General features: G+C 36.1%; 3 protein-coding genes across 10 annotated transcripts in view; all 3 read right to left on the bottom strand.

The window, feature by feature from the left end:
• The window catches only part of wnk4b (WNK lysine deficient protein kinase 4b), a 71,367-nt gene extending 56,629 nt beyond the window's left edge, over positions 1-14,738 (bottom strand). For both annotated transcript variants that reach the window (XM_081369042.1, XM_081369043.1), the window contains exon 1: positions 13,833-14,738. In XM_081369042.1, the coding sequence (XP_081225168.1) occupies positions 13,833-14,441 (609 nt within the window). In that variant the 5' untranslated portion in view covers positions 14,442-14,738. The remainder of the gene's footprint in view (positions 1-13,832) is intronic.
• Positions 14,739-18,531: 3,793 nt separating this feature from the next.
• On the bottom strand, positions 18,532-21,258 carry coa3b (cytochrome C oxidase assembly factor 3b). Its single transcript, XM_081369185.1, has 2 exons — positions 21,063-21,258; positions 18,532-19,487 (listed from the first exon to the last, which is right to left on the bottom strand). The coding sequence occupies exons 1-2, from the start codon at positions 21,241-21,243 to the stop codon at positions 19,381-19,383; spliced, it is 288 nt and encodes a 95-aa protein (XP_081225311.1). The 5' UTR covers positions 21,244-21,258; the 3' UTR covers positions 18,532-19,380.
• Positions 21,259-22,026: 768 nt separating this feature from the next.
• Positions 22,027-27,952, bottom strand: part of arhgap27l (Rho GTPase activating protein 27, like) — a 31,570-nt gene continuing 25,644 nt past the window's right edge. For 6 of the 7 annotated variants that reach the window (XM_081369066.1, XM_081369069.1, XM_081369065.1 and 3 more), the window contains 10 exons: positions 27,358-27,445; positions 26,738-26,839; positions 26,218-26,316; positions 25,371-25,458; positions 25,157-25,279; positions 24,866-24,964; positions 24,441-24,518; positions 23,902-24,036; positions 23,517-23,622; positions 22,034-23,408 (listed from right to left, as the gene is read on the bottom strand). In XM_081369066.1, coding sequence (XP_081225192.1) covers positions 23,234-23,408; positions 23,517-23,622; positions 23,902-24,036; positions 24,441-24,518; positions 24,866-24,964; positions 25,157-25,279; positions 25,371-25,458; positions 26,218-26,316; positions 26,738-26,839; positions 27,358-27,445 — 1,093 coding nt within the window. In that variant the 3' untranslated portion in view covers positions 22,034-23,233. Of the gene's footprint in view, positions 23,409-23,516; positions 23,623-23,901; positions 24,037-24,440; positions 24,519-24,865; positions 24,965-25,156; positions 25,280-25,370; positions 25,459-26,217; positions 26,317-26,737; positions 26,840-27,357; positions 27,446-27,952 lie in introns of all 7 variants that reach the window. The other variant, XM_081369071.1, reaches the window with a different exon arrangement.

The raw sequence follows: 27,952 nt of genomic DNA, 5'->3' as shown, positions 1-27,952 counted from the left end.
CTGAAGAGCTCAAGTAAATGATAGTCACATTCAAGAACAAGGCCAAATATTCCAATTGCATCCTATTCTAGATATTATAAAGCTTCAAAAGTTTCTAGAAATGAAACACTGTGTCCATGAAGCATGAGTTTACACCTCAGCTCAACTGGAATGCAGAAATAAATGTCAATGCCATGGTTTATAAAAACAAAATGACATTGAATACAGACTTAAATGCAATGCCAACAATAAGAGATAATGATTTTTCCTTCACATGAAGGAACACAATAATCAGGCTTATCAGAGTTTGAACTGTCACTAATGCAATAAATCAAAGCACTTTTTACTAGAGAGTGCTGACGCACTCAGCGGTTAAAAATTACGTCTTACAAATTATTGCTTTCAAGTCATGTTGAAGCTATCGTAATTATGAGACATTTTCTGAGTTGGACTTTCCATGTCGACAAAAGAATTATGGTGGGAACAAAATGGCATTGATCATTAGTTATTAAGCAATTGTGAATGTTGACCGTTGATGTGGAATAGCAATACAACTCACCAAAGCATACTAAACATCTAGCTGGTTATGACCAAAATGTGCGGTAGTGTTTTAAAAAGAGGGGAAGAAATATCAAATTGGCCACTCCACTGCATTCAAAATCACTTGAACGCACATCCCATGGTAATTATAAGCTCATAAATGATCCAGGATCACTTGAACGCAGCATGAGGTCATTTCAAAAATCAATTAGAAGTACATTTAGCTATAGACATTTCACCTGGGATTAACAGAATAATACTGTATGAATGCTTAATTCAAAACTAATTGTATCACTCACAACCCTCTGTTTGGGATTCATGTGTTTGTTATATCACCTCTGATAATATCAATGCTGTGAAATTACGAAGTGATTATCCTCCGGAAAATATCTCCCAAAGGAACGTACATTAGTACACTGCTCTTGACCTGAGTGAATAAGAACGAATTAACCTTGACTCATCATATTGAAAAGGAAAAATCAAGTCAGTTGCAGTGTGGGGTATAATATTCTACACAGTGTGCACTGGATGCATGATACACATTTGGAGAAATGTACTATGGTGGGTCATGTATTGCATGTATATAGATATTTGCATATTATGTACAGTATATACTACAGAAATAGTAGTATGCTAGTATTTTGTCCTTAAGGGAATAGTAATTTAATATTTTTAAAACTTGTTCTTATACAATCTAATCCAATCTGACTGAAACACAAAACCATGATTTTGCAACGCATTCTCATCCTTCATACAATTGTGGCTTGTAGCCACTGACTAAACAATATATCAGCTAAACTAAGTACTACAGCTGAGATTTAATCTGTGTTTGAATCCAGTGTGGTCACATGTTCTAATTGGGTAATAGATTTAAATGTGAACTCTCACCCTCCATTGAAGACAGCTGCTGTTGTTTCATTATACAGAAACAAAACAGAGAGCAGCCAAGGCCCTACAAAAGACAGAATGAATGTGTGAACTTTACAGAGGACTGCAGGGTGTGCGTACAAGAGAACAAACATTACTGCAGGGAGACTGCATGTGTTTGAATGTGTGGGGGCGTGTGCAAATTGTATGCATGCATCTAAAGACAAGTTTGCACAGCTGAATTATTGCATGCTGTAATTATAGTGCATGCTGAATGACGTAAAACGTATAATCTAATATTTTTAAAACTTGTTCTTATACGATCTAATACAATCTGACTGAAACACAAAACCATGTGGCTTGTAACAGATTTGATACAGTATATGAAAGACAAATTGAAATTATGAAATATCACCAGAGAGAGCAGATGTGAGGAATACTATATTCATATTTCCGAAATAAACAAAAAACTAATTCTGTCATTAATTACTCACCCTCATGTCATTCTAAACCCGTAAGACTTTCATTAATCTTCTGAACGCAAATTAAGATCTTTTTGATGAAATCTGAGAGCTTTCTATAATTAATGAAAGAATTTTCATTTTTGAGCGAACTAACCCATTAAGAATCAATACAGCTATAGCAGTGGATGGCTATTATTCTGTTGTGCGAAACTGAGGAACAGCTGATAATGGCACAGTTTGATATTTGATGTTTGGTTGACCATTCAGTGGAAAGGGGCGTTTCATTCCCAGCCATGTAGTGATCGAATATTCAAGCTGTTTATCCATTTTGGGATATTATCCAACATGAGATTACTTGATTAAGTTCATGAGAAGGGTCGAATATGTGATAAATTAACAGTTTCTTCACTTTTCCGTTTTGAAGACAAAAGCAAGAAAACAAATTATCCGAAGGTGCACGGACTCTGCCTGCCTGTCTGTCTGATTTCCTTGGTAGTTGCCTTGGTTACTTGATTTGAGTTACACACCTGTTTGTAGTTGAGTTGTTCATTATCTTGTTTCCTTCCTTTGTTCAGTGTATACACTCCTGGGCAAAGGAAAAAAAATTGGCCAAGGCAAAATATTTAGTATGGTCTTTTAATGGTCTTAACCATTTTAATCACTGGTCAGGAAATTAGCTAAAAATGCACACATACTGTAGATAAAGTGACTTAGCACATAATAGCCTTCCCCAACTTGCAGACTGCATTTTACAGGAAAAAGACTGTTGTTCCACTCAATGTTAACGTTTGAGTTTAATGTGAGACCACCAAATATTGACTATAGGCTTCAAATCTGGACTCGTTGGATGGACTTGTTCTCAAGCCACTTCTTGGTTGTCTTTGCACTTTGGACAGGAACATTGTCTTGTTGAAAATAACATCTGATCATTCTTTGTTAGATAACAACTTTTCAATTGTGGGAAGCAAACCATTCTGCAATATTCTCCTGCACTCCAAAGCATTAAATGACTTTTCACAGTGAAGTATCTCACACATACCAGCAGCTAAAAAGGCACAGTCTCTTCCTCCATGCTTCACTGTGGTAGAGATGCATTTATTATTATATTTCTTAGCAGATTTTCGAAGACATCACTCTGGAGCATCAACATGCAACTCGTGTTTCATTGTGATTCATCACTCCACACACAACTCCCCATATTCTGCCAAAAACTTGGCTTTTTAAGTAGTGCATTTGTTTAAAGTTTGCTAAGACAATTAAAAGTAATACACAGTCAAGGCCATACTAAAGATCCAGATATAAGACAGTCTTGTTCCTCTCAGACTCTAACTCATCTGAATTTGCAACACTCTGCACTAAAATAGTCGAGTTACTCTAAATGAGCGATCAGAGGATGACAACACCAGATCTGATGTAATCTCAAAAGATACACAGTTCACATGCTTTAAAGTCACTACATGAAAATACACAGTATTACAGACACTGTGTACAAAAGATGCACAAGAAGTTTCAATGTCATGAGTGCATTTTTGTCAGTGTTGAGGAAGGGAGTGTTAAGCAACAATGATAATGGCATACATTGCCTATTTTGCTTGTGTTATCTCATTCATACAGACTAACATATCTGTAGTATGACGCATGGCCAGATGAGACTTCACTTTGCATACATCGTGAGTATGGAGGCAACACATCTTCATCTTCAAGAAGACAAGAAATTCTATAAGCTGGACTCAAAGAGGCACAAGGAAATAGGAAGAAAAGAATATAATACCACAGATACTGCAGTATTATAGACAGACTCGATCCAGCCCTGGCCCACTTCCAACAGCAACAGATCTGATAGCATCAATAGAGAGTCTATGAATATCCTGCATTCACCTGTTGCTAATCCCACTGGCTCCTCACTGACACATGATATCTGGGAAATGTCCATGTCAGAGGAAACTGTAAATTATAACACATTTTCAGAGAGGAAGAAAAGACATTTATATAAATAAAAGAATAACACAGTCTAAAGGCCAAATGCAAAAAGCCAATAAAACTTCTTCCGTCTGGTTCAGCCAAGACTCTTCTCGTGATTTACAGTGGTGAAGTCCTAACCTAATTTTGTGTACTTTTGACTTAAGACATAAAGCCATTGTTTATACAGCACCATATTTTTTTGTCAAAAACAGCCCAATTTAACAGAAAGACACAGGGCCCTATCTTAACGATCTAAGCACATGGTCTAAAGCGCATGGCGCAAGTTCACTTAGGGCGTGTCCGAATCCACTTTTGCTAGTTTAACGACAGGAAAAATGGTCGGCGTGCCGGGTGCATGGTCTAAAAGGGTTGTCTCTTTTCTCTTTATGAGTAATGGGTGTGTTTTGGGCTTTACATGCAATAAACCAATCAGAGTCTCATCTCCCATTCCCTTTAAATGCCAGTTGCGCTCGCACCATGGTGTATTCGCTATTTACATGATGAAATTTGATAGTGGAAAGACCGAACGCGTCTCCAGAGCGCAAGCAGATCTGCTCGTGGTTAAAGTGGGACAAGCCGGATTCCACCATATCTTTATGTACACAGTAATGATCTTTTGCATTGTAATCCTTTTATTTTTATTATTTGCCATGTTTGTGTGCTGCTGTGCATCCCTGTGTGTTTAAAAATGATAACTGCGTTGGGCTGAGACTAGCAAAAAACACTTGCGTCGTGCCTGACGCTGCATTGCGCCGGGTGTATGATAGGGCCCACAATCTGATTAAAAGTGACCAACCACAGCTAATTTTATTTGTTTATTTAGAGAATTCTGATATCAATATAACAGTAATAGACCAGTTCTATAGCATATTTGGACATTTTGAAATGAACCGATTTCACTTGGCTAATTGAAGTTTCAATCTTTCCATTTTCATCATCTCCAAATTCTACTGACAGCTTTGACAATGAATAGATAGTTTGATAGTAAATGATTTATTAGGGAATATGGGAATATTGAGTGAAAATAAAAAAAGAAAGAAAGAAAGAAATATATATATATATATATATATATATATATATATATATATACAAAAACAAAAAAAGCATACTCACAAAACTCACAAAAAGCATACATGAATAAAATCTTTAACATAATATTTGAATAAAGGGTAAAGACACCATTTTTTATATAAATTTGTTTACAAATAATTAAATTACAGCAAATGAGATGCAGAAATCTTACACTACTTTTATTTATAAAAAAGAAGAAAAAAAGAAGTGTATTAGGCTACACTGCCAGATCACAAACACTGTTACTGTGTCTGTCTCAATAATACTTAAGGCTAGAGGTGCTGCCCATAACCTTGCATCTCTCTTTCATAAATGCTCTAAAAGGCAGTGTTCAATCATTAAATGGAACAAAGACAGAAAACATGTTAAGAACAGCATTTCTCTGTGATTGGTGTCTGGTTTTCCCAGTCTGGCTGACATTAAGCTACAAGGGCATGGCAGAGCTGTGGCTTGTTTAAAGTACAAACAGGTGGAAAGGTTTCATGTAACCATCAACTTTAAAAGCCCTGTTTGCAAATACAAAAGATACAATTTGGAGATATTATGTGTACAAATATTAGCTAAGGTCAAGACACAGAAAGCACCTTTAGATCTACACTGTACTGGCCAAAAGTTTAATTAAAATAATGAATGCATAGTTTTTATGTTGTTACAATAAAAAATAATAATAATAATATTGTGAAATATTATAACAATTTAAAATAATAATCAGTTATTATCAATTATTATTGGTGCTCAATTATTAATGATGGTTCTTATTATTATGATTTATTATTTAAATTATTTGACCTCGACTGAAGGCCATTTGCGATATAGGGCCCTATCTTGCACCCAGCGCAGTTGACTTTGTAAACCGACGCATGTATCATTCCTTTTTTGCACCTGACGCACAGCGGACTTTTCCCTCCACAGATGCACGTTGGTAAATTAGGGAATAAACCTGCGCTCCTGGGGGCGGTTCAGCGAAAATAGGAGGCGTGTTCCGGCGCAAACGTTCCCTGGTGCTATTTTGCAGTTCCAGAAAACAATTCCACCACAGACCAGGAAAAACCTAGTCTAAAGTCAGTGGCACGTTCAGAAGCTGTTTTAAGGGCGCATGCTTGGCCATAATGTAGCGTGTGCACAACGCGCATACACTTTGCTTCTCTTGTCTACACACAGATGCAGCAGTTGCCAAGGAAAAATATTCCATGTGAGGGAAATCATTGTGGTGTCCATGAAGATAGGCATAAATCTAGCTTACACCAAAATTATTATACGCCTGTTTAACCAAAGCTAATTTGGGTGGGTTTCTCCCATCCCCATACAATGTCAATTTTCTGTCTTTTACGGCCCTGACAAGAACGTCGGTCTCCTCGGCTGTGAACCGCTCCTGGCGCGCGCCTGGCAAATCCACCGTTATAATAGCAATCCGCCATGGAACAAGCGTGCCTGCTCTAAAAGGGAATGTGAAATGACGCTCTGATTGGTTTATTGCACGTTACGCCCAAACCACACCTATGAGTAATGAAGCTACTTCACACCAACCCATTAAACGCGTTTCGCGTTTGATACTTGCGTTTCAGATTGTTAAAATAGGGCCCATACTCTCCAAGATCCCCATAAGTATGAATATGGAGTATATGTCTTGTGATGAGCCAATGAAAGTTAATGTTAATGTTGGCATTCCAGATAACTTCTTGTAGCTAAGATGAGCTGTTTTAGCTTTATGTGGTAGCTTTATGTAGAATGCTAAATCCCGCTGTTACGAAGGCCTACAGCTACAGTAAATCCTGCTGCTATGTACAAGATAAGATATTCCTACCAGAAGCCTACGATTGGTAAATGAGCGACGGTTCGCGGTGATCACAAAATCACTCTCCAGAACATTCTCATTCACGATTCCTTGCTGGTGGAATGATCTCCACACCTTCATCCGGAATGCAGAATCCCTGACTACATTCAAAAGACAGCTGAAAACTCATCTCTTCTATGAGCACTTAACCATATATATATATATATATATATATATATATATATATATATATATATATATATATAAATTATATCCTTTCCTTTTCCTTTAATCCCTCCCATGTCTAGCTTATGCTACTCTAAGCAATGTCGGTAACTTTATATTTTGAGCACTTCTTGCGTTGTTTGCTTCTTAATGATGAATCACTTGCTGTATTCCACATTTGTAAGTCGCTTTGGATAAAGGCGTCTCCTTAATGACTAATGTAAATGTAGATTAGATAAAAGCAGTTTGTAAAAACATTTAAAGCAGTTTTTTTAATTGAAGGGTGTGGATTTTGGAATAAACTGCTGCTTCGATGTATATGTAATGAGTGATTATAATAAAGATATTAATCAATATTTTTCCTTCTAATTATCACAAGTTGAATGACTTCGTTAGGCTTGTGAGATTTTATTTTGTTATAGAAGTTACCAGTGTGATTACTGAAATGTTCTTTTCATGTATTCTCTAATGTCTGTATTTGATATCTGAATGCAGTAACAGTGCTTGCTCATTTAGCCCAGCTTCCAGAAATGAAATATGGAAAGATGTTTTGTTTTGTTAAGAAATGTCTTCAACATGTGTCAATTCATCTGTTTTTCTAGGGTAGGGTACTCTGACAGCAATGGTCACAGGGGTCAATGAAGTCTATAGTTTAAGGGACCATTTCTTTGTTAAAGCTTTACTATACAGCGTCATACTAAAGCGTCCTCTCCTTGAGAGAAAGAACGCATTATCTTGATGTTTTGAGACGACTCTCCTGTTTATAGTTAGAGCCTAGCCAAATCCAACATTGGAAAAGCGGTGTGTGTGTGTTAGTCTTTTAGGTTACAGGTTAAGGAACCACTGGCATTATTGGAGATTGACTGAGTTGTTGAACTGGACATGTTGGCGCCCAGCCACCCAAATCTGTGACCTGGAAGGTCACGACGTGCCTAACATCAGGGTCTGAGTGTCAGCTGCATAATCGATGGAGATATGCTTCAGTCTATCTGTATATGTGTGGAAAATTACTATGGTTATCTATTTCTTAGCCAATGAGAATCATTTAACCTGAAGCAAGGACGTAGCTTAGACCTTGGAAATTGTATAACTGCTGTGATCTTTGTAACTGTAAGCGAGGCGGCCTACGAACTCCTGTGTGAGTCTTGAAGCTGACTTCTGCTGATGAAACTGCAAACTATCTTTAGTAAAACTTTTCTTTAATTTATTATAATTCTGACTCCGGGTCTTCTTTCATCATATCTGGTTCTGGGTCTTTGACTGTAAAACCCCTCAAGTTTTCTGCCATCAAGTGCATTTATTTGAATAGCGTTTTTCACAGTAGGTACACACAGCTTTACAGAAAGACAGAAAGCTATTGTATAGTAATTGAATTGAATTGTACTAAAATCTCAAGTTGTTGAATGTTTTATTTTGATACAAACAAAATATAATTTAATTTGACATGTCAAGGCTTTTTTAATTTATGGCTGTAATTAAATTATTATACCACAGAACAATATTCACTGGTGTTTGTCTTTTGCTTTTATCCATATATCCAATATCCAGGTCAAGATCTCTCTACCTCTCAAAGATTGGTTTAGTAAGGGTCTTGTGGAATAGGATTCGGCTTGCTAGATCATCGGATAGCTGTGTGATATGCTACTATTCATGGTTCTTATAATGTAGTTCAAAAGACATATATAGGCACTAAAGCGATTACCCATAAAACGTGCTTTGAACCAATCAGATAGCTTGGGTCCTAAGCTGGGACTCATCTCATCTCTGGGACTCAGCTCTTCACCACACCGTCCCTCTCATTGCTGATAGCACTTCAATACCTGCTGATACGTTCATGTGAAATACAGCATCCTGGGTCTGAGCTCCAGTCACACAAGCTATCATGCCTCATACAACAGCGGGTGACCAACACCAGGAACGTTGCACTGCTGAACCATCTATACAGACAGACAGATTTTTAGATGTGTGATTCACACAACTAATTATCATCTACTACATCTACTATTGTTGGAAAAGGCAATATTTCCATAGCTGCAGAATTTGCCCTACCACTTTTGTTAGAAGGGAAGCTTTTAATCACTTGGTGTGAAAGGGCCACATCATTAGTTGAAAGGTCAGTTTGCAATATAAGATTCAAAACAAGGTAAATCAGCGGAAAACATATGGCTGGCCTGTGGCCTGTCAAGCATGTATGGAAAGTGATGACATGCTATTACCATGCAGGATTCTCACGTGTTAACAGACATGGGCTAAAACCCATAAAACTGGGGACCTCATCACCTTAGTTTCATTGTCAGACGTCACATGAACATCTAAAAAAAGCAGCAAGATAAAGTCTCACTGTTGGCTGAGGGGGAAAACTGATACGCTGCGCAACTGATGCCACACCAGAGCTTCAGGCCACCGGCTTTGTGTGAGAAGTTTTTGGAATGACGAAAAAGGAGGAGTGACATGTCATTCAAGAGCAGAACCTGTGGCGAAGCAAGGCACGGTCTCGGCACTCTAATGATGTGTTGAGCAACAAATCTTCTTTTCACCAGCTGTTGTTGCCCTTTATCCTTTTATGAATGCTTTTAAAGTCTGACTTCATTGGAATAAGTGAGATAAAGGGTGTGAAATGAGCAGGATCAGCTGGTGAAATCCACCTGCTATATGCTGAACTACAATGGGTTGTATTCAAGCCATCAGAATTATAACTTTCATGCACTGCTATCTGTAATCACACAGTTATTAAGGTCAAAACATTGACTCGACAAAGAGGAAAATTGGTTACATTGAAAATAGGGGCTGCGTGTGAAGCAGTTCATTTTAAAGAGAAACTCAAGAGACTTTCAGGCTGGTTATTACATTATACAAAGCTGGGGAGTTGGCAAACTCTTATGCAGCCTGTAGCTCAGAAAGATGATGAATGCTTGTGAGGGAATGATTTGTTTCTGAGTTAATCCACCTTCAAAAGCCACAAGCCTGCAGCCACTTTTTATAACACAAGTGCAAATAAATAGTATGTACTTGCATAAATAAGATATACTGGTGCTGTACTATTGAAAAATAAACAATGGCAAGACAAAAATCCCCCAAAATAAATTAGACATGAATGGACACTGGGGAAAAAAATACAAGAATATTTTTCACAATATTTTACATTTCCGTTAATCCTAAAGCACGAATCAATGCAACGCATAATTCAAAATAAACATAAGTGAAAAATCAATATGGACAATTCCTTCCATAACATATACGGTACATGGTGGCCTATTTTACAGACTTTTTGTGCAGTTAACAATTATATTTAATCCATTTACATTTTACACTAAGCTCGGCTTTCAGTTTTGCACAGGTTTTTTGACTTCATTAAATTAACCTACCCACACAACTGGCTGACCCTAAGCTAGCTATGAACACACCATAGACCATCTGTTACACACTTTGACATAGCCTACTTGTTTCCACCCTCCCCCGCAAGTTCTGCGGCCAATGGCCTCTTTTTCAGCCCGGCTTGTCAATTACATTCTATCTCTATCCAGCCCAACCACCTGACAGACATGCGAGTCCCTAGCATCTCCGCTCCTGCGTCCCCCCTCTACAGGAAATACAATATCAGACCCCCCAGCTGGGCCACGTGGACGGATGAATTACACAACAAGTGTGAGACACATCCACAGCATGCTCAGCCTCTAATCAGTGAGCAGCAGAAATTAGGCGGAGAGATAGGCATGAATGTAAAATTGAGTCTATATGTTCAAAAGACAAATGAATTATGCATATTATTTACATTAACATTTAATATGCAAATAATTTTATAAATATCTGATTTTGATTGATATATATATATATTTAAAAATATATACATTTTTAATAATACTATAAATAGGGTGTAATGTTTTTCGGTAAAAAAATCGAACTGTACCGCTCTCCACCCACGGTTCGGCACGCACTTGCACAGCAGTTCATCTCAAATCTGACGACACATATGCATTTATAATATGGTTTGTTGAAAATTACAAAAGTTTTCTGTCGATGGATTCACATTCTGGCTTCCCCTAAACTTTGTTCAACGTGAGTGCCGTACGCTCTAATATGACCAGTCATTTGTGCCATTGTCATCACTCGGGTGTTGATAACGCGCGAACGCAAGTGAGACCTGAGCAGCACACGTTGCTATCTGTGTTTAAACTAAACTCATTTAAGCCTTGCCGATTTAAACATTCAAGCGCAAGAAGGTGCGAAAGAGAACTTGCGCGCGCTGTGAGAAGAAGGTGTGTGTGTGTGTGTGTGTGTGTGTGTGTGTGTGTGTGTGTGTGTGTGTGTGTGTGTGTGTGTGTGTAAACAGTGCACACATCCGAAAGCCGCATCTCAAACAGTGTGCAAATATTGAGTTCTCAATATTAATTATAGAATATAAAGAAAACTTTTGCAATCCAATTCTAATCTCTTTGTAAAGAATTTCTCACAATAAATATCTTACTGAAACAAATAATAAAAAAAACACACACAAAGAAAACACACAACCAACATGTAAAAAGCATAAAACGATTAAACACAAGTCACAGGGGAGGGGTCTTACACATATAAGGGCCATTCCCACACAGTGCAGCCAAGCTCTGGGTTAAGTCATTCTTAACTTTGATCTCCCTTCAGTCGTCGTGAAAGAGAGATCGCTGAGTCTCAGTGAGAGACTTCAGTCAATCCCATTAGCAGCCTTAAGTCTCAAAGCAAATCCTGTCTCATTTTCACAGAGTGTGGAGCCATCCTCAAGCGGTCACAAGCCACCGTCACCATGGCAGCTCTCCTCCACCAGACACCATTTACCAAGGTAATTAAGCGCTGCATTCTGGGTAAAATAAATGTTCTACTCTTTCAACAAGATTAGCTCAATGAGCACGCCACCGGCAGTGAGATGAGCAGGCAGAAAAATGAACGGCAGGATAAAGTGTTGCCAAAGAATGGCTTTCTCGGATAAAACTGTGTGGGGAAAGCAAGTTTTGCTTCAGGACCCACAGCTTACATAAAGTGACGACCCAACACAATACCAAAATTGTTTATTTTACAAAAGTAAACAAAAATGTCCATAAAATTTTAACATTAAGGGGTAAACAGAAATCATTTGACCTAGAAAGAGTAGAAATATGTAAATGACATGACTACTTTTTGTGTGTGTATATATAATATATATATATATTATAATTTTGGGTCGTGTTTACTTTCCGAGGTGTAGCTTTGTTCATATTTTTTGAGGATGAAAGTATGTTAACCAACCTGTTCACATTGGGATCTGGCTAATTTGGTTAACTTCTACTAAGTGATAACTGTGAAAAACAGAGTTCGGACATTCAACCTTTGACGTCAACCACCAACAATATGGGAAGCATATTCTCCTCCCTTTAAAAAGTTGAGTAATTCGCTATCCTAAATACAGTTTAACTGCAAATTATTATTTGCATTTAGCATTGTTTATTTTCTTGGCATCCCATCCAATCCTGTGATCCACCAAATGAGAACCACATATAGTGATTTACTGAATTAGCCAAAACCAGATTTGAAAAGCTTAGAATCAGATCAGTGGCCATTTCAATCTGTAGTGTGCACATGTTTTAGTATGCAAGTTTTTGCAGAAAAAAAAATTACTTGACAACTAATATGACCCCGTCTATCTGCCTAGAAACCACAGCATGTGATCACATATCACACATGTGGTCATGACATCTTGCATATTACACCATAAGGAAGCCTGGGAGAAGAATTCTAGATTTTGGATTCAAGGTGAAAGCTTGCTAACAGAAAACATATAACTAGGATTGAGGATAGGCCTAAATCAGACACTGACTGTACAACCTTTATTCAATTTGTACAGTTAAAAATAACAGATCCAGCAGATTTGATCCACATGATTTACATTGTATCAAGCAATGTGCTGATTATAAACTAATAAGCTTATTTAGAGTCTGGACTCTAGTATTATAGTATTATAAACTGTTTGACAATCCACACACACACACAAAAAGGTAGGCTACTAAACTAGAAAAAACTTACTTAAAAACCTTGAGGTGAAAATAAAAATAGATTAACCCATCTATATATACCACTGAAAAATGCAACATGATAACCTTGAGCAAGCCATTCCTGACTTGAGCCTTTCACATTAATCAACCTACTGACTCTCAATGTGAGTTGATGAGATCATGCATTTTCAATGTGTCATCTTTAGCAAAATGACATCTTATTTTTTAGAAAACCACTGCCTTGATTAGACTGAAATGTCACATGTTGATAAAACCTATCAACTGCCTTGCAAATATGTGACATCAGTATCATTTCCAGTGAAGAACAGATGCAGAGGGAATCTGACAACTAGTGCAAAGATAACAAATGCATCCATCAATTCATCATGAGCCTATCAGCTGGGTGAAGTCATTGTGTGACACAAAGACAATCTAAATGCTATCAATGCTTATCATGATTTTAAATTGGCCTACACCCTTCCTCATCATCATCACAAGATTCTGACCATACAGAACTTGCTCTGGTCCTTACTGCAAGATCCAATTTTACTGACTGACCTGATGGCTCCAATAGGTTACACATCTATGCTGTAACTGCTAACAAAACAATTAAGACATCCCCTCAAAGGAGATCCAAGAAAAAGGTTGGGATTGAGAGTCTTATAAGAAGTAGTAGTATTTTTACTTTGAATTTATGTTTCAAACAACGTTAGGAACCAATAAAGTTTACAAGTTAGTTAGAGTCTCCTAAATGCATCGGATAAATATATCGATAAAACCTAAGTACATAAGCCTACTGTCATTATTTATCTATATCACATTACAAAAAAAAAAAAAAAAAAAAAACCTTAGTGTTATGTTTAAAAGTTAACTTCGCTAGGGGCGCCATAAGACAATTAGGGTTGCTTGAGGCGAACCTCAACCGACTGAAGATTTGACCCCCATCCATACCTGCAGTTCACACCAAGCAACCTCCACGGTGGTCTCCGTATCCAAGCCTTTGTAGACCGTCTTAAAAGACCCCCTTCCGATCTCAATGTTGAATTTCAGAAACCTTCCATCAGGTGAAGTCGCCACAGCTTTAGTCTCGACCTCATCCTTTTCCTCCTGCTGGCGTTTACTCTCAAACTGGGCTTTTGACAAAACGAGCTTCTTCTGGGTGCTTTCATCATCGGAGTCCGAGCTGGCATCAGCCTCCTGTGCGCTGGGCTCCTCGGTGGCCCAGGAACCAGCCGGTCTCGGATCCGAGTCTTGCGTCTCAGGTGGGGAGCTGGAGACAGGTGACATTGGAGGAGAAGAGTCCGTCTTTTTCTCCTCGTTGGTACTTTCCGATATGTTGTCGGCTGACCACGAGAGAGTTTTTGACAGAGGCACGAGTCTCTCCTGGGACTCTACGTCCATGGTGTGGAGTTTGTTAAACCTGTAGGCATTTCTCCTGGAGTTTGCCGAGTGTCTCCTCCGTCTCGGCGGTAGGCGAACTGGGAAGAACGAGTCCGCGTCCAAACCTGAAGGCAACTTCGGGAAGCCAAGACCAGCCATGTCAACCTCAGCCTGTGACATTGTAGTCGATATCTGTGCTGTTTACATTAGAATTACAGCGCACAATTTAATGCGTTATTTGTCTTGGCATTCCAGAATTTCTCCATAACAACTATGCGTTTACATTTAGCTCAACAATATGCCCTCCAAACGATAACAGCAGCTCGAGAACGAACTTCTCCAAGAGACCAATGAAGATTATATGTAAAACGCGACTATAAAATAAATGAGAACGCAAGTTAACGTTCTGTTGAAATGTAACGAAAGCGTTCTCCACTGAGCGCGTGCTGTGCCTTCGCTTTCCAAGTGCAAGTGTGTGTCTAGTACGCTACTTTACTATGGTTGCTCCTCCCCGTGGAAAAACACCTTAGTAATTAGTCTGTGAGGGACCACTAACAGTCAAGCTACAATGCAATCCCTCACGTCTCAGATATTACAGTCATCTATTATGGAAAGTCGTGCAACAAACATTTACTCTGTTTAATGTTATTACTGTATTAATTAATTATTATTTAAAAAAAAAGAAAGAAGTAGTAATTATTCCAATAGTGACAAATAGGCTACCTTTTCCTTTCATTAGGTCAGATATTATAGCCAAAGTAACTATATCTGTTCAATTAGTATTTATTCATTAAATACTTATTCCTTTGGAATAGCCTAAATCAAGAATGCTAACTAGGTAACAAATTGCTCATGTTAAAATGACCATTCAATTCCATGAGGAGCTGAAGTTCAGAAATATTCACCCCAGATCATTCCAGTTCACTCTAGTCGTTAATATCTGAACCACATTTCAAGTTTTACAATTTATTACCAGTGACAATGGAGCTTTTGGGAAAGTGTCCGCAAATAGTTCATAATTGAATAGAAATAAGCCACTAATGGAATTAGTAATCTAAAATAAAAGTAAAAATAAAATTCTAGTTCGTTAAAATGAATGCTGAAAGAACCTGCTTGCCACATGTCCATTGCTTAAGTTACTTTGGGTTTGTCTGTTGCAAGAGGGTTAAAGTCATTGAGTTAAACTCAGTGCAGGGAAACCCAGATCTTTGAAATCACGAAGCAGTGAATTCAAGAAACAGCTGCTTAATAAAAAAAAAAATCACATTATTTCTGATTAGTTGGTCATAGCCCCTTAATGACAATCATATTAGTCAAGCTTAAAACTGCCATTGTACAAATTCTTTCTGAACTGAAAATGATTAAATACTGCTGTATTTTATAGTGCATGTAAGAATCATGGCAAATAATTTAAGAATCAATATGTGAACCCATCAGTCAACCACTAATCTAAATATTGGGGAGTATGTGCACCCCCTTAATGTAGTCATGACCCCATGATCATATTACAATAAGTAGGCCGTATACATAACAGAAACTAATAATAGCTGAACATAGACATCGGGTGTAATGAAAAACCTCTTCATGGCATGTTGATAAGCTCAGACTTACTGAAAACATGTTTGACAATATGACATACATGACAAATGTTTTTACTGGCTTCATGTGACTATAAATATTATACCGTTCACATACAGCAGCAATCACTGAAACTTTTCCACACCAGTCATTTATCTCTCTCTGTCTCTTTGTTATTATTGCCTTAGTTTCCTAGCAAAGAGCTGATGCCCAATAAAAGGACATGGACTGATTGTGATCGCACAGAAGCGTGAGGGTCAGTGAGGGTCGAGCCACTCAAACACAGGTCATGTTTCCGACTGAGTGTGTGTTTTTATTGGCTTAAATACTCGAAGGATTAACTTTGAATAGTCTTGTTCTACCAGCAGGCCACAAGGGAGGTTTTATATGAAGCGACAGGTGACTTGACAACAGTGTTTATGTTCATTTACACAACAGTGATCTCAGGAGCATTGAACAGTCAGGGGAAATAGAATAGGGAAAGTTCACTCAAAATTGAAATTTATTCATCCTCCAGTCCAAAACTGTATCCAAACAACATTGGACCTCATTGACTTCATTATACAATCCTAAAAATAAAGGTTATTTATTGGAATCTATATGGTTCCACTGGACAAAAGGGTTTTTATAGTGGAAAAAGTTCTTTAGATTAACAAAATGTTCTTCACACTGATAAAAAAAAAACAAAAAAAAAACATGGTTTTAAGAACAGTTCATTGAAAAGGCCCTTTTGGGGACCCTAAAAAGCATCGTTGGAACTTTTATTTTAACCCTCTAGTAAAACATTAAACAATATATGTATTTATTTATTTATTTAGAATTTTTTTACTTCATCTGAATGGTACGAAACTTGGTAAAGGTTTTGGCACTTCACTGTAAAAAAAAAAAAAGTTGAGAAAACTTAAAAGTTTAAGGCAACCAGCTGCAGGACATTTTTGAGTTTTCTCAACCTACGTGTTTGAGTTATCTCAACTTTTCTCAACTTTTTTCATTTAAAATAGTTGAATAAACTTTAAAAACTGAATTTGTCATACAAAACGTAAGTTGGATTTTTTACAGTGTTGCTATGTGAACACACACACACACACACACACACACACAAAAACTCATGGACATGATTCGAAAAGGTTAAATGATCCTGAAAAAATAGTCACACTTGTACTCCTTAAACATGACCTCATTGTAAATAAATAGGAGACGAATTTTATCTAGTAGAATCTTTTGGTACTGCGGCCAAACAAAATCTTACTGAAAGCTCTTTTTTTTTAGATATCAAGCTCAACTTGTTTAGATTTATGGCTTTGATTTTCTTGCAGTTTTAGAGTAAAACGTGTTTTTGTAAATATATATTTCATATAAAAATTTAAAATAGTGTTTTTGTGCATTTTTCAAAACAATAAACGTAAAATTCTGTAACTCTTTCTAAGTTTTTTTAAAATGTTTCACTTGTGTAGTCTTTAAAAAGAGATCAAACTTAAGTCTGTGCTTTAAAGCATTCAAGATTTATGACAGTTTAAGTTGGAAATTTAGGAATGTTTGGTATAATTAAGTAAAAAATAAAGTTAATAAATGGATTATAACTACAGCGTAAATAATTTAGTATCATAAAAAACCCTGAAAATACAAAATATAAAAAAAAAACATTATCAAACTTAAATATAGAATGAATCAATTTGAAATAATAATAAAAAAAATTGGTCATTTTTGACCACCACGCGAAGAGCACTGGATGGTTAAGAGTGTATGAACGGGAAAAAAAAGGCTTTTTTTGAAATATGTTATTTTGTGTTCCACAGAAAAAAAACAAAGTCATCCATTTTTAGAAAGTGAAGGGAATAACATGAAGGTGAATAAATGATGACAGAATTTCCCGTTTTGGGTGAGCTGTTGAACGGTTGATTGGCTGGCCTACAAACTGAACGATGCACTTAAATGTCATCTAAAACAGTATCATGGCTTCGCTGGAAAGCTTCGTTGAGCTGAATGACCGAATTTCACAAGCAAAATCACGTGTCTGAAACCGATGTAGAAGATATGAATGTGGTCCAGAATGGAGCTACATATGAGCTTGTGTGGAGGATATCTCCGACCCCCAGAGCGAGATACTGTAGTGCCTGGGGCTCTGTCTGAACTGACCCATGTGACAGACTTGTGTAAGTGTGCACTCTTATCAGGATCAACACATTGCTGCTCCGTGAGCTGCTCCGCCTCTCTACAAATCAACCCCTCCCTGTGGAAAACTTCTGCAGAATCATATTTATATTAAGAACATCTTGTTGGATTGAGAGAGGAGGACACATACAGTATAATCTTGTGACAGAAGTGGGTCATGTGAGAGAGGTGATGACAGTTGTTATTCTCACTAAACGGTGATGGCCCCGCATCACCTTTCTGCCCTCCCTGTGGATCTCTGTGCAAGCTTCCAGGAAAGGAATAAACACGAGGAGTTTAGTTTCATAGATGAGTCAATACAACTAATTCCAATTTATATTCCAGGTTCAATATAACTCATAAGCATTATCACCAAAAAATATTTCCACTCGCCATTGCTTTTCTTTATAATAATAATAATAATTATTATTATTTATGAATTTATTTATTGCTATGTTAGCATCAAATGCTATGTACAAAACATAAATAAAATAACAACATAAAATATTTCAGTGTAATGATAGAAACTCTAAAATTTCCTGAGTTAAAAAACTTTTTAAAAACATTTATTAATAAAACTTATGAATGAAACTTGCATCCTTTTCTTAAAAAAACAAAAACAAAAAGCTCATATGAATAAAAAAGCATTTTATATATTTGAGAGAGAGAGAGAGAGAGAGAGAGAGAGAGAGAGAGAGAGAGAGAGAGAGAGAGAATGTTGATTAGATATGTAACCTGGAATTTTTTATTTTTCTTTAACATCCCCAGTAAGAATATTATCAGAGTGGAAAAGGTTGCAAAAGTTAAACTGAACATAGCTGGCTCTATGGGCTACGGCTTTGCAGATCTTAGGATTGTTATAAATACTGTTTGTACAATTTTTTCATTATGACATAAAGAATGACAATTTGTTATATTCTCCAGATTTCTCAGAAAAATCCTGCCTTCTATATCACTAATCAGTTTGTTCCGTAACAAGCAATACGTCAGTACTGTTCTTGAGCGACACATGACCGGAGAGGTACAGTGTGTCCTAAGCTTATAAAGATATGAGTATTTACTGTGTAAACAAATTACCATCACCTCCTCCTGAAGGGACTGCACATACTGCCATCTAGTGGAATACTAGATAGTCACAGTAACTATTATAACATAGAAAAGGCAAAGACAAGGAATAATTCAAATAAATAAATCTTTATTGAAATCATTCCTTAGTGAAATACGCGTTCATGAGGGCATTTGCATTTTGCTTTGTATCATATAAAGTGGCCACTGGAAAATAAATGTTCATTGAGACTGTATGTAAAAGACCAACAGTCTCAAACATCAAGGCAAATGTTGACTGTCTTGCCAACATTGCAGAGCTGGAGCTCCTTCGGCATCACTAAGGCTAAGAGTTGGCCCCCGTCCGAGGCCCTTTCATGATGAAGGTCTTTGCCTCGTCATCAATCTCGTCCATGATTCTCTCCTGCCTGACTGAGAGAATAGTGTAGCTGACTGATGGAGTAGTTAAGGCCATTAAGTCACACAACTGGAGTATGAGTAGCCTATGTGAAAATGTGCTATTGACATATTTAACAGAAAGAAACGGATTATGGTGCTACCATATTTTTTTAGATACTGTATGGTACCATGATAATACACTGTTTTTTTTTTAGTCATGAAAATCTTTATTGTACATAGTTCACTGTCCTTTGGTACTCTTTTTTAAAAAAAATTAAAGATTTTTTTGTTTTTAAAAGAAGTCTCTTCAGTCACCAAGGCTGCATTTATTTAAAAAATAAATAAAAATGATCATTACTCCAGTCTTCAGTGTCACATGTGACATCCAGTCTATCACATGATCCTTTAGAAATCATTCTAATATTCTGCTTTATTATGAGTGTTGGAAACAGTTCTGCTGCCTAATATATTTGATGAATAAAAGGTTAAAAAGAACTGCATTTATTCAAAATAAAAAAATATTTTCTACTAATACAAATCTTCTTTACTATCACTTTTTATCAATTTAACACATCCTTGCTGAATAAAATTATTGATTTATTTCAAAAAAAGAAAGAAAAAAATTACTGACCAGTATGTACTGTATATTGTTGTTACAAAAAATTTCTATTTGTAAAAAATTTGCTTCTTTTTTTTTTTTTTTTTTTTTTTTACTTTTTATTCATCAAAGTATCCTAAAAAAAGTATCACAGGTTATGAAAAAATATTAAGCAGCAGAACTGTTTCCAACTTTGATAATGAATCATCATATTAGAATGATTTCTAAAGGATCATGTGATAGACTGGAGTAATGATGCTGAAAATTCAGCTTTGCGTCAGAAATAAATGATAATTTAAAGTATAACAAATTGAAAACCAATTATTTTAAATTGTAATAATATATCACAATATTACTTTTTTCTGTATTTTTTATAAAATAAATGCAGGCTTGATGAGCAGAAGAAACTTCTTTCAAAAACATTAAAAATAGTAATGTTTCCAAACTTTTGACCTGTATATATATATATATATATATATATATATATATATATATATATATATATATATATATATATATATATACACACACACACACACACACACACACACACACATACATATATGCACACACACACACACACACACACACACACACACACACACACACACACACACACACATACATATATATATATATATATATATATATATATGTATAGGCCTATGTATGTATGTATGTATGTATATATACATATGTGTATATACTGTATATTTATATTATATATACACATACATACATATACATACATACATACATACATACACATTAGCTTAGCTAATACTAAGTAAATAAGAGTTTTACTGTAGTAACGATGGTATTTTATAAGAAACTAAGATTACCATGTACATTTTTTTTTTTAAATAATACCAGTAAGAACGTTCTAAAATAAATGGGCAGAGTAGGAAAGTATGAGCAGTATTAATTATATAGTTTTTAAATTAAATGTACAAAACGATGTTTATCTAACTTACTTAAGAAAATAAATCATTTGAGGCTAAGCTGTCATGTTATGAAACTATGAAGGATACATATGCCCACCACAAAGGCTCCGATGGTCAGTCCCGTGATCAAATTACGGCTTCGGAGTTGTTTTGAGTGTCTTTTCCAGTATTCCAGCTCCTGCTGTCTTTTAAGCATCTGTTTCTGGGCAGGTGTGAGATGTTTCGGCGCTGCAGAGGACGCGTTATGGTTCTGAGTCTCTCCCTCCATGTTTGTTCCGTCTTCTGTGACGTCAGCCACTGCACCAATCAAATCATCCATATGCGATACGTCAGGTGTCTCGCTGCGAACAACCAGGAGGTGTCGCTATAACTACGAGGAATATTTTGGCGAGGACTTTTTCACCAACAGGTTTTAGATTAAATTAGGACATTTAAGTAGCTTTTTTAAACGTGCCTTAGAAATTAAAACTTACGTGTGCACCCTGAGACAAAACAATGGCACTGACATCTTAAAAATATCTTAAAATATACAAAACCATCTTAAAATATAGTTGCTTTCAGTTAAAACAGCTCAAACATGCATTTTAGTCTGGGACTAGACTTAAGACTTGTCTGTGAAACTGGGCATTAGTATGACATGAAACTCCTTCATCTATTATTCCATTATGGAGGGCCAAACCTGAAACAAATAAATTCATAATTTATTTCCCAATGAGAAAATAATTACAATTTAGTTTCTATTAATTTTCTCTTTCTATGCATTATATGTAAGAATCATTTTTTCCCATCTGTATTATTTACTTTTACAACTGGACTATTTAAGACTATAATTTTAGTCCATAAAAATACTAAATAATTATAAACAATCATAGTGTAGTGCAGGAAAATATAGTATAATGCAGTGTGATACATATACAGTATATATATATTTTTTATCTTAATCACACATTTTTGACAATTAAAAAAGTACTTAATCTTGTTTAAATTGACAAATGGGTTATTGAATGCTTGAAAATCTCTCAGGGAACAATAAACAAAGACAGGAAACCAAAGAGTGAAAATGAAGGCACCATATTTATTTATAATTTCTCACATTGCATTGATATATAGTCCAGTGATAATATCTGTTCACTATCTTAAATTGATGTACTTTTCATCTGACTTGCAAAATTATTATTGTATATATGTACTCTTTTAATACTAATAACATTTCTTTCTTATATCTTTGATATATTTCCTAGATTTCAGTAATTACCAGTGTAAAAACTATGCACATATTTGCATAAAATTAAATATGGTTAATCTGTTTTATTTACAGAATAGTTATCTCTGTAATGAAATGAAATTGCCAATTATTTCTTAACCATACTTTTATATAAACAACATATGTAAAATATGTACAGCTTTAGTCTACATCCACATTTTACTTTACTGCATAATGTTCCATTGTTCATATTCGTTTTCATACGTCTGTACATTGCACTGTCAGCATTTTATAAACACGTTTGATCTTAAAGAGTAAAGACAGTGAAAAATGTTAGTCAGTATACAGTTTCTTTTCAGTCTCCTTAGCAATTAAGTTCATTGGCCTAGACTAGAGCTTCCTCCACATTGGTGATCAAGCACTTTAAAACCCAAGATCTTCTTTCAGAGAAAAATTACAAATCAAGCAAACGTCCATACCTTTGTTGAGGACCTTTACTTGTTCATTCAACATCTGGAAAAACCTTTTCACAGGAAAAACCTTGCTTGTTTGGCTAATTCAAAAATGATGTTGTTCCACAGGAACTGTTTTGGATGAGTAGCAATAATATACAGTATATTATTCAGTAACAAGTACAAGTATGTGCTCTGCTTGTCTAATATCTTCAAGGCAATTGTTGCAAGTTATTTCTTACTGAGAACTCCACAACGGTCTCATCTCAAACATAAAACCATGACAAGTTAGAATTGGTCTTTCTTTATAAGATCTGTTTAATCACATCGGCTGATGGTCCCTTCGGCGGTACCAAAAACACAGATTGCATTCAAGAACAAGGCAGTTTCGAGGTGCAGATCCTCTTGATGTTTCGCAGGGCACTTATTGGTTGAGACGTTTTGATTAGTTCTAATAAAAAAAAGAAATATTGAATGGGACAGTCAATATCCAATCAGTGGACAGAAAACAGTCAGTAACCTTGTTCATTTCTCTGGAAAGATGATGGGAACGACAGAAGATGTGCTGATGGTTGTATTATCTTTCCTAGCATTTTGTCATTTCATTTGGTTTGGAAGAGCTCAATGAACTCGTTGAGGATGAGCTCCACAATCTGGTTCTGAAAGACCATGTGCATGGTGATGTTGGACTCCTCCTGCGGTCTCAGCAACGTTGGGCCGAACACGATGGCCATACTCTGGACAGACATGCGGTTCTGCTCACCATGGTCAATTACTCTGAAAGATGGGTATATGGATTTAGTACTTCAACAGACAAAACCAACATATGTGACAAAGATGCTCATCATACTACATTAAAACGGAGCAAAAAAAAGAGGTCCATACTTTCGGAGATGTTTGAAGAGAACCTCCATGGTGTCGTGGTTGGGTAAAGGCAAGTTTCTCACCAGATCTCGTATATACGACACTTTCTGGCTGTAGTCACTCATTTCTAGAAAACAAGTACAATTCTTGATTTTTATCCCGCTGAATTGTATTTATAGATATAAGAATCGTGAATCACGCATTTCAGAGTCCATGATGCAGTGCAGAGATTTAGTAAAGAATCATACCAAATCAAATCGCTGTCAAAGCAAACATATTGTACATCCATGTCAAAAATATATTATTTTTAATATCTAACAAACTCTGTTTAAAAATAAAATAAAAATCAACGGATTTATTAGGTACACCATTCATTTGTTCTCTAAAACAGGACAGTTATACTCACGGATGGCTGCGATGAACCTATCAAAAAAGCTGAAGGGGAAAAGAGGCTCAGGAAGTTCACGTAGGAAAAGCTTCAAAGCTCCTGTGATCACATGGATTTCTTCCCATTGCCCGTCCTCCAGATCCAGATCATCTTCTACAGAGAGAAAGGCAAATGCAGTTTTGTATCGTCAATAAAACAAACTTTTTTGAAAATAAAAAATCATTGTTTGAAGGAGATCTCGCATTAAGTTATGATTTTACAGCATTAACAATTTATATTTATAATACATTTATATTTCTATTATTTTTTTATGTCAGAATTGTAAAATTGTCCTGGTGAGAAAGTTTTAAAAACAATGTTTAAATAAAATTCTGAATAAAATCTTTTACTATAGCTGTAGCAATTATGGTGTTTTGTTCATTTCCAGAGTGGTCTATAAATTCCCTGTGATATAGTGAACAACTCAATCCATAATGGTGGATGTGTACAGTGAAACGGTTTAAACACAATAAAAGTTATTGCGGTGGTCTTTCATGATGTGTCTAGTTCTTGTTTACCATGATCAGCTTTAAATCGCAGCTTCTGGATGACAGCCAGGTTCCCGCTCACTCTGTAGATTCCATCTATTTTCAGACCTGCACCAGACAAACAGACACTGACACTTTAGATTACTTTTCTTAAGGCCCGTTCACACCAAGAACGATAATTATATGATATCTTTTTGTTTATTAGAAGCATGCTGCAGTTTTGTTGTCCACCGCTTTAAATGCTCAAGGAAGAATTTTGATTGGCTGTCAATGCTTTCATCGTTTATCAGATGGAAATAAATAGTTGTGAGAGTGATTCCAATGATATTATTTCTTTGTTCTGTCATCGTTATAGTAGACGTTCTTTTACATTTAGAACGATTTTTAAAACGATTTCTTTATCCTGGGTGTGAACAGGCCTTAACTCATTATCAAATGGCAAAATGATTGCTTACCCCTTTTCTCAATAGATCTGATACATTTTTCCATAAACTTGGGCACGGTTGTGTTTTCCCGATGACAGAGGGTATCTATGTGGCAGCCAAACACATTCTCTGTAAACAAAGGAACAAATTGAAAGTTAAAATCAGTAAACAGGAAGTGAATATAAGATAAGAACCAGTCCATTAGAGTCAATTTCTCATTGATATCTGCTTGAATTCTTTGAAACAGGGTATTCTATATATGTGTGGACTGAACAGTGTCACTGATTAAATTCATGTTGAAAGGCAAAAGTTGATACTAACCTTTGATGTAGCCCTTCTCTTTGACTGACTGTAAGGTGGGACGCCTCTGGAGGAACTTGCGTAGCTTGGTACGGACACGGCCCTGTTCTGTGTCTATGCTATTTGTTGAACTCAGTCTTGTTGCTATAAGAAGAATAAGTGAAAACTCAAAGATGCTGAATTAAGTCATTGATAACAGTTATGTATGTGATGTGCATCTGATTCAGTTTCTCACATTCAGTCTTCTTCTCTTTATCTGCAAGCAATGGAGATTTTTCTGGGATCTCTTCCACTTCATCCTCTGAGTAATGGCCATGGTCATGCTGTGAAAGATCACAACATATTTTCAACATCTTTTTAAAGGGATACTCTACTTTTTTTGGAAATAGGCTCATTTTACAACTCCCCCCGAGTTAAACAGTTGAGTTTTACCGTTTTCGAAAGCATTCAGCCGATCTCTGGGTCTGGCGGTAGCACTTTTAGCATAGCTTAGCATAGATCATTGAATCGGACAGGACCATTAGCATCTCTCTCAAAAAAATGACCAAAGAGTTTCGATATTTTTCCTATTTAAAACTTGACTCTTCTGTAGTTACATCGTGTACTAAGACCGACGGAAAATGTAAAGTTGCGATTTTCTATGCTGATATGGCTAGGAACTTTACTCTCATTCCTGCGTAATAATCAAGAAACTTTGCTGCCGTACCATGAGTGCAGCAGGCGTAATGATATGACGCAGCGCCTGAAAATAGTCCCCAGCTCAGTAACTTCCAACGTGACCGCGACTAAGTCTGTCTAACCTATTAGGAAAAATATCGAAACTCTTTGGTCATTTTTTTGAGAGAGATGCTAATGGTCTTTTCCGATTCAATGATCTATGCTAAGCTATGCTAAAAGTGGTACCGCCAGACTCAAGTTCGGCTGAATGGATTCGAAAACAGTAAAACTCAACTGTTTAACTCTGGGGGAGTTGTAAAATGAGCCTATTTCCAAAAAAAGTGGAGTATCCCTTTTAGCAAATGTGAGGGGGGTAGAAAAATCTTGTGTTATACTGTATGTGGCCAGCATAGGGCAGCACTCACCAGCAGTCGGATAGTGTCCAAAATGATCTTGTGCCAGTCATGTATGATGCTGTCTGTGTCATACTGTATCAGATACTCAGAGCCGTGACGCGTCTTGAGCTGCTCAGTGACATGGACAGTATAACAGGCTTTAATATTAGAAATATGGACTGTATATGCCTACAAGAAAATCTCTAAAGGGCAAAAGTCAACCATTATTGCCAGCAATCAATATTAAAGCTATTAATTAACATATTTGTGCATAAGATAACATACTTCTAGGCTTTACCACACCTTAAACTGCAACACATGTTCATAATAGTGCAAGAGTTATAACAGCATTTGTGTTTTATTGCCAAAACAAAGGTCACAGTCACACGGGTCTATGACTAAACTGATGACAATGGAACAGATTTGAATTCAGAGAAACTAATCAGGAAACTTCAGTCTTAATTCTAGGAAAAGCAATGTAATAAATTTCACAGGATGCAAGTCCTTTGTTTATTTATTTTCAGAGACTGTACTGAGTCACACTGATTACCTCTAAAACATTCTTCTTGCTTGACTTTTCTTTAGATGCCCATGACAAAGTTGCTCCTTTCAGTTCCACCGTGTACTCTGGGACAATCTGAGTGGACTTGGTCTGCAGGAAACAAACCAATGGCAATCAGTTTATATGAAAGTAGCTTTCTTTAGTAAACTTAATCAAAGATTACATTTAAATGTATTATTAAAAGGGATAGTTTACCCAAAAATCACACTCAGGTTGTTCCAAATCTGTATTAATTTCTTTCTTCTGTTGAACACAAAAAGATATTTTGAAGAATGTTGGTAACCAGACAGTTTGATTTCCAAAGTTTTTTTTTTTTCCTACTATGGAAGTCAATGGCTACCATCAACTGTCTGGTTACCAACATTCTCCAAAATGTCTTCTTTTGTGTTCAACAGAAGAAAGAAATTAATACAGATTTGGTACAACATAAGGGTAAATAAATGATGTCAAAATGTTCATTTTTGGGTGAACTATTCCTTTAAATTATCATCTTTTAAAAGATTTAAAGATGATGGCAAAGGTAATCTGAATGTAAAAATACAGGATAAAAATGAGCATGTAGAATTACATATAATCCTAAATAACCTCAAATATAAATATAAACTTACAGACATCCCAGCAGGTGTAAATTTAGGGTCTTTGTGGAAAGTGAGTATGCCATCATGGAGAACGGTCCACGACTGCGCCCAATTCTTCCTGCACAGACAGCAGCAGGTTTTCAACATTTCAGAGCAGAGAGACTTGTTGAAAAAGCACATTAACTGAGCCCTGGAGATATATCTACCTGCAGAGTTCAGATCCAACACACCTGTCTGTAATTATCAAGTGCTCCAGGGCCCAGTTGTTCAAAAAGTTCAGAATGATCTGGATTTGGAAATCCCATGTTTTGCTATCCAGAATTTTTCTGTTTAAACTATTTAAAAATCCTCTAATGATTGTGCCAATGCAATTTACAATAGTGATTAAAGCTGTTTATGGCACAATAATCTCTTTTTTACTTTACTTTTGTAGGCTTCCGTAAGGCTTAATAGGTTGCCTAATGTCTACTTCTAATGAATTACTTTAACAGTTAAACTAATCAAGAGCAAAATAAAAAAAAAATATGTGTGTGTAATAGGTTCCCAAATGAAGACGGTGATAATGCAGATTCAAATAAATAGAGGATTTATTCCAAACGTGTTAACAAGCCAACGTAGGAAACAG

Source organism: Scardinius erythrophthalmus (assembly GCF_964197995.2).
Source record: "Scardinius erythrophthalmus genome assembly, chromosome: 1".
Lineage (NCBI taxonomy): Eukaryota > Metazoa > Chordata > Actinopteri > Cypriniformes > Leuciscidae > Scardinius > Scardinius erythrophthalmus.
This window is presented reverse-complemented; position numbering and strand designations above follow the sequence as displayed.